Source organism: Scardinius erythrophthalmus, assembly GCF_964197995.2.
Source record: "Scardinius erythrophthalmus genome assembly, chromosome: 20".
Classification (NCBI taxonomy): domain Eukaryota; kingdom Metazoa; phylum Chordata; class Actinopteri; order Cypriniformes; family Leuciscidae; genus Scardinius; species Scardinius erythrophthalmus.
In genome coordinates this window covers 9,993,473-10,007,200 of record NC_138240.1, presented here as the reverse complement: position 1 = coordinate 10,007,200, position 13,728 = coordinate 9,993,473, and the positions used below count along the sequence as shown (strand labels likewise).

Here is a 13,728-nt window from a genome sequence, read left to right as displayed (position 1 = left end):
AATGATATATATATATATATATATATATATATATATATATATATATATATATATATATATATATATATATATATATATATATATATATATATAAAATTTATTTTACAATGTCCTTGTTACACATGTTGTATGTAGTTACTATAGTAATCACTATAATTTGTGCATAATTACATGTAACTAACCTTACTAAACTTACCTAATCCTTAACCCTATAGTTAGTACATGTAGTTAATTATTATGACTCTACTAAGTAACGCGGACACCTTAAAATAAAGTGTAACCAAATCTCTTCATCTTTTCCCCCCAAATTATAGATGGTATGTTCAATTGGAGTGAAATGGACAAATTTTGAAGAATTTTATTTTATTTTGTTGGTAACACTTTTTGATTGTCTACTTTAGACATTCTACTAAACATAAGTAACTTGGCAACTATTCAACTTATTCTACTAACCCAAACTCTTATCATTTTACTACTGTCTACTAATACTCTATTGAGAGTTAGTTGACATGTAGTTGCAAACTCACTTAGTAGAATGTCTAAAGTGGACCATCACAATAAAGTGTAACCATTTTTTTCCCATAAATCATTACTATTGGTCACCCTTTACATCTGTTTGTGGTTTTGCAAGTATCCAAGCAAAGAAAAGTATTAAAAAGAGCTTGTGACTAAACCTTGTATCTCCATTGAATCCTCAAACTGTTGGTAAAACGTCATAACTCCACCCACCTCTATCATGAATGAAGTGCACACACAGTTTGGACCGTCTCTGCTTGTTGCATATATATATAATTTTTTATGTATTTGAAGAGAGTAGAAGATGTCTTAGTCATCGATAGATGCATTTGTCATCGAGTCATAGCCAATACGGTCTTAAATAGTCTGTATCTAGCACTTATTTTTTAATAACATGAGATTTTGCTGAGTGCCCACATAGCTACCGAAAATGTTATAACATGTACGTTGATGAAAACGCAATGCGATGCGCTTGCTGCCTCAGGCCGTTGACGGACAAAACACATATGTCCGAAATTCCCTTAAATTCGCAGGTCCATTTCATCTTTATTTTGGTAAAATTTTAATAATATAATGACAGATTCAAGTTTTGACCATATATAAAGCCACTTATAAAGCCAAATATTTTAAAAAATACTGTGTTTTTTTTCCATTTCCTTGAAAGTAGTGTTTTTGGAGACATATCCGCCCGACAGCGATGATATGTTCATATGTATTGCTGAGCCCTTCACGGCATGTGTGCCATTCCTTAACGAGACATTCTTTCACCCCCCCTTTCCTCGCCTCCCTTCCATCTCCAGAGCAGAGAGTGTGTGGTCATCTGCTTCCCTGTCTGTTTTCTGGTGCTCCAGCCATGAGGGCAGCGTGCTCCTGGATCACTCCCGTTCATACAGACACACACAACATGAACCTGGATCTCTCTCCACAACCGGAACTCCGTTCCCCCAATCCAAACCTCAGTTCGTCCATATGCTGCAGCGTCGTCCCGGTCCAACCTCCCCCCGGCCCTACACGGCGCTCCGCCGCCCACCCAGGAGCAGGGCAGATGCTGCCACCGCCGAGCCAACACTTTAGCCGCTTTCGGGCCGCCGTCCAAACCGCGTCACAGCAGCAGGGCAGAGCCCCTGCAAGACCTAAATCCCTTTAGCTTTTCATTTGGAAAAGAAAACAAACAGGGGATGTGGCATTCAGAGAGGGGAAAGATAAACGCTCGTCTGCACTCCGTCTTTGAGAGAGAGATGAAATTTAACAGGCTTTACTTCTGGACGGTTGCCCAAGATACGCAACTGTAAAAGAAATCCAAAAATGCTGGGATGAGACGTATTAAAAAGACATTTTTTTAAAACTTTTTGTGGGGTGTTTTAAATCCACTTAACACCGCGACAGAATTTTATGAATTTACAGAAATAAACATGGAGCAGGGAGGAATCTTTTGAGTCTTTGATTGAATATCTAAGGGCTTATTCAGGCGTCTGTAGTGTGTGGGTGTATGAGCGAGAGATTTTGTGTGTGTGGGTTAAAGCCTGTCTCTCTCTCTGACACTGCCGCACAACACGACGGGCATACTCTGCAAGAATGACTCATACTCTTTTATCTTCTGTCTTTTTCCCCTCTCTCTTTCAGTAATTTTGGAGAAGCCGATACGGATTCCCAGGTCATTGTCTGTCAAGGCTGCGAGTGTGCTGAAAGGTTTTCTGAACAAGGTGAGAACAGAATGTACTTGGTACGTGAACGAACACTGGAGAGTGCAATACAGCTGTCATGTTTTTGCAAAACACAAGGAGATGAGAAAGAGGTTATACGGAACAATCCCATTCAGTAAAATTATATTATTAGTGCTATTGAATAAACCAGTAGTGCATGTGCCTGCACCAAGTAAAGTGCTGTGATTTAAAAAGTTCTGTAAAAACAGTTCAACATTTCATGAACTCCAAGGTCATGATTCTATCGAAGCCATATTGTAAGTCAGTGTGATTTCAACTTCATTAAAAAAAAAAAAAAAAAACGTTTACATACTGATTGCAATGAAAATAACATTAGCTATAGCATCAACAGAAATAAATTGATATTTGAAGTATTGTAATATTTTACCTATTCTGTTTTATATTCTGTATATTTTGTAAAATATTTCACGTAATATTTGTATAAAAATTCTGTTAGTTAAGTCAGTGGTACGCTTCATTCTTTCTATTCGAATAAATAACCTATTCGAATAAATAAATATATATAAAACTCTTTACAATAAGGTTTCATTAGTTAACTACATTAGTTAACATGAACTAAGAATGAACTGCACTTCTACAGCATTTATTAAATCTTAATGTTAATTTCAACATTTACTAATACATTAATAAAATCAAAAGTTGTATTTGTTAACATTAGTTAATGCACCATGAAGTTACATGAACAAACAATAAACAGCTGTATTTGTATTAACTAACGTTAACAAAGATGAACAAATACAATAAAAAATGTATTGCTCATGGTTAGTTCTTGTTAGGTAATGCATTAACTAACGTTAACAAATGAAACCTTATTCTAAAGTGTTGCAACAGTATGTGTGTATATGAAGGTATGTATAATATATTTTTATTATTATAATGAAAATACATTTTTATTATATTTGTATATTATTATGTACTATAAATAATGTATTCTAAAGACTACAAAAGACAGTACTGGTATTGGCCAGACTGATTCAATTACATCTTCAAATTATTTTCGTAATGAGTAGTTTCTTCTTTTTCTGCTGAAAACTTGATCACTATTACGCTCCATTACACAAGAAAAATGGATGAGAAACAAACAGGCTCTTAGGGAAAAAAATGGCATAATTCATGAACATTGCACACTGAGGTTTATAAATGAGGGTCTTAACTCTACACAAAGTGCACACAGTTTGCCTCTGATTGAGCAAATATATGTGCTATAATTAGGAGGGTCATCATCCTCCAGATGAAACTGATCTCTTGAGGGTGCGCACACTTCTTTTCGTTTGCCTGTGTAGCGTGTCTGTTGATTAAATCTATGAATAATGAAGCGTTTTCCTTTAATCGTCAAGACAAATTGCGTTTATTGAAGCTCTGGGGTTCCTCAAACTCAACAGCAGCCTGTAATCAGTGTTATCAGCCCTCTTAGCCACTGCCTGATTCATTGGGATTAAATGAGCCAAGATCAGTGCAGCGAGTCGCTCCAAGACCCCTGAATCCTCATCTAAAATCTCAGAGCACAAGATAACGTATGCACTAGTGAATGTGTTTTGGGTTAAACTCCAGTCTTCTGAAATAAAGAGGACATGAAATTAGGTTTCATGTTTTTGAAGTTCTCTATTTCAAGTCTGGCTTTTGTTAGGTGTGTTATTAATAGGGTGTGTGTTCTGTTCAGGACCCGAAAGAGAGGCTGGGATGCCAAGTTCAGACCGGATTCACAGACATCAAGGCTCATACGTTCTTCAGAAGCATAGACTGGGACCAGGTAGGCTTTTTGTCACTTTTTAATATATGGAGAGACTGCTTAAGCACTAATGGAAGTTGCTCGGCTGGCTCTGATATCTTTACTCTTTTTTTTTCCTCCGTCTAAAATTAGTGTCATCAAACGTAGTGTCAATTTTTCAAGGGTTGTTTGGTATTTCCTTTCGGGTAGTGTGTTATATAGTTGTTTGTGAATATAAAAGGTCTGAAACATTTTAAAGATCAAAGTGCGCGATATTGGAGTTATTGTCTCCCAAAAGAACGAACCGATTCCGAACTGCCTGAAACAAGTCATCAATAATTCCAGTCTTTCTTCCTGTACAAACCCATGTAGGTTTGTAACAAATTTGCACAATGCCAGCCTATGGTCTGCCCGTGAACAACGTTTACTTTGGCCCACCCTAAAACACTGCAGTTTTAGCTGAAGCGTGAACGAGTTTGGTTTGTGTTCTCAACATGTCGAAAAGATGTGTTTTAAGCACAAATCCACTTGCATGCACTTCCAGAGGATGAGAATGAGGGCTCGAATTGATAGAGAATTGGACTGACGCCATCATTACTGTTTGTATCACTGTGTATACAAGTGCTGAGGAAGCGTCCAGAGCTGAAATTCAGAAATGGACATTTTGTTTCCGGCACGTGCTGTAATCGGTAGATCAATCACATCAGACTGGGCCATCTGACCAATCAGAGCAGGTTTAGAGAGACCAGACTGTTTAGAGAAGAACAATAATGCTGAAATGTATGTTAGGAGAAACTTTGTAAATCTATTGTAGGGAGACCTCCAAAACAAAATTAGGAACCTTTAATATAACATATCAAGGGTACTTTTAAAAAAAAAGTTGCAATGGGAGTTATCCCAGAGGATCTGGTTTAAAGTACTGACCAAAACCCAGACTGAATCAGCTTTAACAACAACAGTTGAAAATACTACTATTTGAGACTGTTTAAGCAAGGTTTATAGCAGTTGTTTATGAACTACACTTTTGGAAGAGGGGATGTAGTGTGTGGTCAGTGTGATAGGTGGGTGTTATCCTCCGTACAAGCAGCAGAAATGAAAGAGAATATCAAATGAGATTCAGCCTTTGCTGAAGCGGCACAAGGTTTAAGGGGGGATGTTAATTGGTCTGGTATAAATGATGCACACAATGCTGAAACATGAAAGTCAGTGAGAGAGCATACAATATTCAGGAATTGCAGAGAGAGCGTGTGTGTGTGTAATGAATGAATTAGTATGTCTAAGAGGAAGACTTTAGGCGCAATACAGAGAGGTAGAGATAGTTCCACGCAGAATCTGCACCTGTTGAATTCTGAAGGTATTTTTTAAGATTTCCATAGAATTTACACTCCCATCATGCATGTTGTAAAAAAATCAGGTAAATTAGGTAATTAATTACGCAATGTTAGATTTTTATTCTATTATTATTATTTTATTTTTGTCAACATGATATCAAATTAGACCCAGTTTGCTTTCTAAATCCATGTGCATGTTGTTCCAAAGAAGAGGAAGAAAAAGCTTGTCTTTGTAATATATATTTGTAATATATCTAACCACCTGGCTACATTCTGGTCTGTAATGGCCTTTTTCAAGTTCCAGTCAGTGCTCAATGGATAAAACCAAGTCCGGTCTACATTTTTATTTAATCGAATATCATGATACGCATTACAGAAGTAAAATGGGAAAAATATTCCATGTTGATTTTGAATTTGTTTAGGGTACGAATTAGAGGGATTGTGGGGTTGTGACCCACCTAATTAAGGCTTGAACCCTCCCAAAGGAAGTTGTAACGAAAGGATGGCGGTTTTTAAAGGTATATATTCTTTATATGCAGTATATTTAGAATATTTGTCAGCGCTTTCAAATTTTTTAGATACCATAAACGTTAACAAAACAAAAATATTCATCACTTTATTATAGATTTTAGGTCACTATAAATCACAAATGTGTCACCAAATCTTTAGTATTCATCCATGCATATGCTTCATTTTTATTAATTTATTTATTATTTTATTATCTTCCGATGAAATGACTTATCTCTGGTGACGTATGCTGGACATCTCTTATAATTTTCTCTGCATAAACCACGCCCCTTTCTTACATCAACAACCGATGGATTGAGCCAAGACCCCACCCTACATAGTTTTTTAATATTCAATCAATAATTCGCCAATAATGCGTCACAATGTGGAAGATCTTTACAGATATGGAAAATCAGCGCAGAGAGTCTGAAAACAGCATGCAGATTCAGTCTGGGTCATAAAAACTGCAGAGGCAGCAAATTAGCTCTTTCCCCACTATATCATCTCATACTTGCCTCAGAGACACTGTACTTGTACTGTACATCTACACATAACTGAGTCCTCAGCCAGGCGTTCAGCTGCGATCTGTCGCGTTTTGTTAGCTGTAATTGCGGTTAGCGTTGGCTGGTCGTGTCCACCGTGTATTTCCTGATGTGCACTCAGAAATTCAGCAACGTGGAAAGGAAATTATGCGCTCTAGAGTTCTGTCACTAACGCACCATGCTTCAGCTGCTGGGATTTTCTGCCACTTTACCAGCGTAATGGATGAGTTTGGACACACAGACTCGCACACAACCCCCTGAGCTCCGCTAATAAACGGGGTTGCGCTACACTTGTTGTTAATTGCTCATGAATGAATGAAGACATTGATTCGATGCTCAACTGAAAGCACGTAGCCTGTCTAAACTATTTCTGTCTACACTGATAGACCCTTTTCAAGTGGATATTGTCGCTGCTGTGCTTCTTTGCAGTGTGGTGTTTCTTTCAGTTTGACCTTGCCATTGCAGAAATATTTCTATTCATCTTTCTTTTTATGATTGATCGTACACGTGTGTGTCTGGCGCCTGCCTGTGATGAGTCAGGAGAAACTTGTCTTTCAGCTTTACCAGATGCCATATACAGGTGTTTCTTTAATTATGAGTGCATTTCATCTTTTCAAGAAAGAAACTTTTTTTAAAAACACACATTTATTAAATGTCCTGCAGTTGATCTACATATATCATAGGACAATGCTGTCATTTATGTAATTTTTTTAACCAACAAATAAAAAAATTGAATAAAATTGCGAATTAATTTGTCTTTTCATAGCTAGCATTTTATGTATCTAACTTACACACCTTTACCTCTATACCTTTTATTTTTCTTGTATGCTCAACTAACACTATTTAGCTAAATTGGTCACACTTTTTCACACTTCACAAAATATTTTGAAATATTTATTATTAAAGTTAATTTAATAATTTATTATTTAACTAATTGTATTAAATGAATTATTTGTATTTTATTTCGAATTATTTTTAATAAATATAAAAGTCTGAGTTTAACTGGTTTTCAAAATATAATAATTGTATGATGAATTTTCATGTTTTAGGATTAAAGATTGTAGTAATCCTTTATATTAATTATACGGCCTATAATATATTAAAGTATTTTCACAACAAAAGTTATTTTATTTTAGCTACTTTTCAAAGGATGAAGGAGTGTTGTTAATTTTCCAAGAGTTTTAATGTAACCTTCGTATATATAAAAAAAAGTAAAAATGCCTGTTATTGAATAATCACCCATATTCTAGCTGTTTACGGAGAGTGTTGTGACTATTTTGAAAACGGCAGAGAGAAATAACGTGGAAATTTGAAATATATATAGGAAAAAGTCATGGAGTGCAGATTAGTGAAATGAGCGAAGCTTCAGTGTTGCTTTAGGGACTGTGATTTAGACAGTGAGAGACAGAGGGGGTGAAAGAGACGGTGTGAGGCAGATTGCAAAAGATGGAGTGAGAAAGGCTTGAATGAGGAGAGGGAAATGATTTTAGACAGCGAGAGACAAAGTGGGAGAGAGTGAGAAAAGGAGAGAGAGATAAATGAGAAGAGGGAGTTGGACTGAGACGGTGAGAGACAGTGACTGAGAGCGAGCTGAATGAGAAAGCAGGGGGTAGACTGAGCGCTGGTGTAAAAGCTCGTCTCCGCTCAGACAGATCCTCTTCACACCGTCTGCAGTGTTGGGCCCTGGAGGAGAGACGCCAGCATGTAAAGACAGATTTAGCAGGGGAGGCTGAACAGGAAGTCCACATCTGAGACACTAGAGTTTTGGACCTGGTGCATGTAGAACCTCGAGTGGGGAGAAATTGGTATCTATGAGCTCTCTGTTCTTTGTTTTTGCTGAGACTTGTTTGAATTTGACGGCCCATTTGGCAACATAAACAGTATATATACTGGATAATGGGGTCCAAAAGTGTGTTTGTTTGGAACTTTTTCATCAAAAACAGCTACGTTTGAATGCTTTTTGTAACCAGATGGTGTACTGTAGTTACAACACCTACCAGTCCAGCTAACTGGATTATGCTATCCATCTGAACCTTGTGCGCTTGATGACACCACACATCACGAGCCAGGTTTAGAAAAGTCTCACTTTTCACAGTGCAAATCAGAGGCTCCACATGTACATTCAATTAGCTTGTGCCTTCCTCAAGTTGGAGACAGAAAATACTACAGACGTCCATTTGAGATTGGGTGAGAGCACGATGAATGCGTTAACGTTTTACACAGTCGCTGGATCAGTGTTTGTGTGTGTGTGTAACAGAGCAATTGTGATTCCTCTTTCACCTTTCACGCTGTGTGTGTGTGTATCCTCTGTGATTGTTTATTTACATACTTTTTCTGAACTGTCCGTACATGTATATATTCAGACTGCAAATTGAAATACATAAATATAGCACAAAATTGATTGATGCATTGATTGATTGATTTATTGATGCATAAATTCACTTGTAGCATTTAAAATGTATTTTTGCGGCATATATATTTATATATATATATATATAGAGAGAGAGAGAGAGAGAGAGAGAGAGAGATAGATAGATAGATAGATAGATAGATAGATAGATAGATAGATAGATAGATAGATAGATAGATAGATAGATAGATAGATAGATAGATAGATAGATAGATAGATAGATAGATAGATAGATAGATAGATAGATAGATAGATAGATAGATAGATAGATTTATAGATTTATTTATATATTTATATACACTCTAGACAAATTTGTCTGGTTTTCTCACGATTCCACAGTACTCCAGCATAGATAATCATCTTGTATGTGGATTTCCTGTTTTCTTATCCACAGCTGCAGTGAAATCAAGGTCTTTTCTAATGTTTGTAGAAGGACACAACTGTAAATCAGAGTCATTGTTTAGTCTTAAAAGATTAAGTCTTGAAAGCATTTTATTCAAATTGGCTCAATTAAATTAATCATTGTAATTCAGACCTTGTTTCCTTTTTTCTTTTCTTTAAGTGGTGAATAGAAAGAAACAAGCTTTTCTCTATTATTCTAGAACACAGACACAGTCAGAACAGCCATGGCTCGCTGTCACGGAGATCAGGCAGTGATTTTGTGTGTGTGTGTGTGTGTGTGTGTGTGTGTGTGTGTGTGTGTGTGTGTGTGTGTGTGTGTGTGTGTGTGTGTGTGTGTGTGTGTGTGTGTGTGTGTGTGTGTGTGTGTGTGTGCGCGTGTGATTTTTATTTCAGCCAGCTTTGCCACTGCAGCAGATGTATGTGTATGTGCTTGAGATGGGTAGTTACAGGTGTTTTTGTTGTTGTTCTCCACTGGGTTAATCCTTTTCTGTATCTTTTTTTTTTAAGTGAAGTGAAAGTCAAGGCTATTTAGGACCCCATTGATTTATTTTGTATGTTCACATTCTTCAAAAAATGTGTTCTGCAAAAAAAAAGAAAGAAACTCATACAGGTTTGGAATGAGACTTTGGCCCTGTTCTTGTTGTTTTTGTCTCTGATGACCAGAATCGTGAAAAAATCGCATTTGCATTACAAATTCAACGGGGTCAAATGCATTTCAGATTCAAAAATGTGTTAGTCCGTGATCAGATCACCATGCATGGGTGCATTTTTGCCATTTTTAATGAAAACATGCTAATGCCAGGTGTCAAGGGAGCCATAGTGTCCGATTTCAATCAGCACCATGTCATCCTAGCAGATTACCAGTGAGTTTACGTTCATTTTTTTCTCGGAGAGGATGATGCCAGACCCCGACAGAGAGAGTGAGAGAACGGCGGGAAGCGAGAACTAGCGAAGGATCTGTGTGGGAATAATCCCCTCCCACACATCAGTGAGAAGAGTCTCTGTGCATCTGGATGGGTGTGCGCGTGTAATTGGTTTTCTGCTACAGAGACGAGCGTTAGCATGTTCCGCCAGGCAGGTTGCAGCCAACTGCGTCACGCCTGCCTCTCTGGAGTCAATGGCCTCGGGAATAAAAAACACGCACACATGGCGGCTGGGCACCAATTAACATCTCTTTTTCCCCTGTGTGCCATCTTTAACTCTCTGCTATGTCTCTCTCCACTTTTGTTTTGCCATTACACTGAAATCCACGCATATGCAAAAGCAGAATGTATTGCTCTTGGGAAAGAGTAGGATGACATACACAACAGATCTATAGTTTTTGAAAGTCTCTTATGCTCATCATAGTTGCATTTATTCAGTTAAAACAATTATATTGTGAAATATTATTACAATTTAAAATGTTCGATTTTAATATAGTTTAAAATGTAATTTATTCCTGTGATGGCAAAGCAGAATTTTCAGTATCATTACATCATATCTTATCCTTCAAAAATCATTCTAATAGGCTGATTTGTGCTCAAGAATTTTTTATCAATGTTAAAAAAAGTTGTGTTTCTTGAAATTCTTGTGGAAACAGATACTTTTTCCGGGATTCATTCTTTTGTATCATTATACATTTCTTTTTTGTCACCTCTTTTGATCTATATAATATGTCTTTGCTAAATGAAAGTATTAATTTCTTTAAAAAAATAACATTGCTGACCTCATTGAACGGTAGTGTATATATCGAAGAAGGGCAGGAAATGATTTGGAAACTAAGAGAACAGAAGAAATGCTACAGCCTAGTAACTGCATAGAAACCACTCAGAATATTCCGGCTCACTACTCACAGTTCTTTAATAAATGTAAAAATCTATTTGCGGCCATTTGACAGACCGACACAAGAGACATTAAGCTGGACTCATGAATTAGACTCAATAGAGAGAGTGATATAGTAATGAAAGGAGAGAAGAAGGGCCATCTGTTCCAGTTTGTGCAGATCGGCGTGGAGTGGAACACAGCAGGATCATGTCCTCAAAAACACACAGAGAACGTTAGCGAGGAAAAAGAGTCCAACATGTGAAAACAAACCTTATCTGACCCATAGTGTTGACGTCCAGAGAATCGGTCTGTTCTGACAAGTGCTTAACATCAAACCTCAGTCTACAATTAATACTGTGGTCCATATTTTTTCCTCCATTACTCCTCTCCTTATCCCACTCCACTTTTTTGTCTTTATTCTCTTTTATTAAATACTTCAGAACTCTCACACAAGGGCCATTTTTGGTTTGTTTCAGAGTGTTTTAATGCCGGAAGTAATGGAATATTAGTGGCCTTGTGAGAACAAACAAAAATGGCTTTGTCTCTTTTTTTGTGTTTTTACTTGAACGTGGATGTCACAGTGGAATCTCATACACATTGGCACATGTGATCTGGTCCAACTTTATAAAAAAAAAAAATTCATATGGGGCCCTATTTTAACGATCTGAAACGCAAGTGTCAAAGCGCAAGTAACTTTGTGGGTGGGTCTTGGCGCTGTTTCTATTTTCCCGGCGGGATAAATGACTCTTGCGCAAGGCGCAAATCTAAAATGGGTTGGTCTGAAGTAGCTTCATTATTCATAGGTGTGGTTTGGGCGTAACGTGAAATAAACCAATCAGAGCGTCATCTCACATTCCCTTTAAGAGCAGACGCACTTTTTCTAAAGCGGATTCCTATTATAACGGCGGATTTGCCAGGCGCTCGCCAGGAGCGGTTCACAGCCGAGGAGAGCAACGCTCTCGTCAGGGACGTTGGGGATGGAGAAACACACCCAAATTAACTTCGGTTAAAAAGGCGTATGATAATTTGGGTAAATGTGTAAGCTAGATGTATGCTTTTATAATAAATTGTCTATCTATCTATCTCCTTTTTTTGCCTCCTTTTTTGCGCTGAACCGCCCAGGGAGCGCAAGTTCATTCCCTAGTTTAGCGACGTGCTTCTGTGGAGGGAAAAGCGCGCTTTGCGCGGGTGCAAAATAGGAATGATACATGCGTCGGTGTACAAAGTCAATTGCGCTGGGTGCAAGATAGGGCCCATGAACTTCTTGGCTGGACATTGTCAGGCAACGTTATGCTCCCTTCCAAGATGGAGGAGTCGAGAGAAATTTTGTCTAGAAATTGTATCTTGTATTTCATTCAATACCAAAAAGTATCAATAAAAACTTTAATTCTAATTTAAAATGTACTCGTTTCGTTTAATTTAATTTTGTGCCACACCAGAAATTGCGGTGCAGAACTTTTCCGTGAACAGTTCTTAACACAACTGTGTGTAGAATATAAAGAACCTTTTGTGGAATGGAAAGGTTCCATTGATGTTACAGGTTCTTCATGGAACCATAGATGCCAATAAAGAACATTTATTTTTAAGAATATATAGAGTCTTTTCTTATCATGTTGCTAAACTAACCACATGATACACTAAAGGATTCGATAGTACACAGTTCAGTGCATGCTGTCTTAAAAGGTACCTACCTATTAAGGGCTCAGTAAGGATTTATTTCTCCTGGCTCGATTAGGCCAGTAGTTCAGATGTTTTCTTGCCATAGTTGGCATAACTTACATAACTTGCCAGCTAGCGCCAGCATTTTTGGTCATTTTCACAAAAGTTTCATGACCTCTAGAATATTTTGTTGTATGAATATCTGAAGATGCAATATACCTCAAGAAAGAACATACATTCTGCTTTTAATACAACATGCCTGTTTTATTCTAGTTACATGCATTCTTTATTTATCAACAAGCTTTAAAAAAAAAAGCTCAATTTTAAGCCAAAAGCGCCGAAGATCGTGTTTTTGTCAAAGACTACGTCTGGATGGGGTTCAGAACGAGTAGTTCGAGTCCATCAACACCCCCAAAGCTTGCACAGTCAAATAGCTCGTCTTGGGTCGACATTTCGTTCTGTAACATTAGACAGATTTGATTTATATGCGGTTTCATTTAGATGATCGCATAATATTACATATGCATCTGCTTACATATGCTATCGCTTGTTTCTGCTACTTCTTCACATCTCTTTTAATCTGAAGATTCTGTACTCTTTTAGAAGATGCGTAATAGCGCCCCCTACTGTATAACAGTGAAAACACAGAAAGCAGGAAAATCCCATCAGTTGCGGGGAAAGAGTTAAGTGGCCTGAAACTTTTTCACACTCAGCCTGGGCCATTGGACTTTCCTCACTGTTGAACTCTGCAATTTAGACAGCAAGGCAGCTCACTAGATTCCTTTTTTGGTGTTTTGGGGTGGGGAGGATAGAAGATAATCAAATAGTCTTGTCTGATCCAGGGTCTTGATATTGTAATGTTGGAGTGGATTCTGTACTAATCGATCATTTTCTCTGTTTTCTCTTCTAGCTGGAACAGAAGCAGGTGACGCCACCGTTCAAACCTCAGATCACAGACGACTACGGTTTAGAAAACTTTGACACGCAGTTCACCAACGAACCCGTGCAGCTAACACCAGACGACGAGTAAGTATTAAAAAATGTTATGCTTGGCTGAAGGGCATTTCATTACCACAAATGATCAGTAAAGATCGATGACAGAAGAATCACTCCACCTGTTTTCCAA

General features: G+C 37.5%; 1 protein-coding gene across 3 annotated transcripts in view; it reads left to right on the top strand.

Moving 5' to 3' along the window:
- Positions 1-13,728, top strand: part of prkcz (protein kinase C, zeta) — a 111,051-nt gene that overhangs the window by 87,226 nt on the left and 10,097 nt on the right. For all 3 annotated transcript variants that reach the window (XM_081348879.1, XM_081348881.1, XM_081348880.1), the window contains 3 exons: positions 2,140-2,219; positions 3,901-3,990; positions 13,513-13,628. In XM_081348879.1, coding sequence (XP_081205005.1) covers positions 2,140-2,219; positions 3,901-3,990; positions 13,513-13,628 — 286 coding nt within the window. The remainder of the gene's footprint in view (positions 1-2,139; positions 2,220-3,900; positions 3,991-13,512; positions 13,629-13,728) is intronic.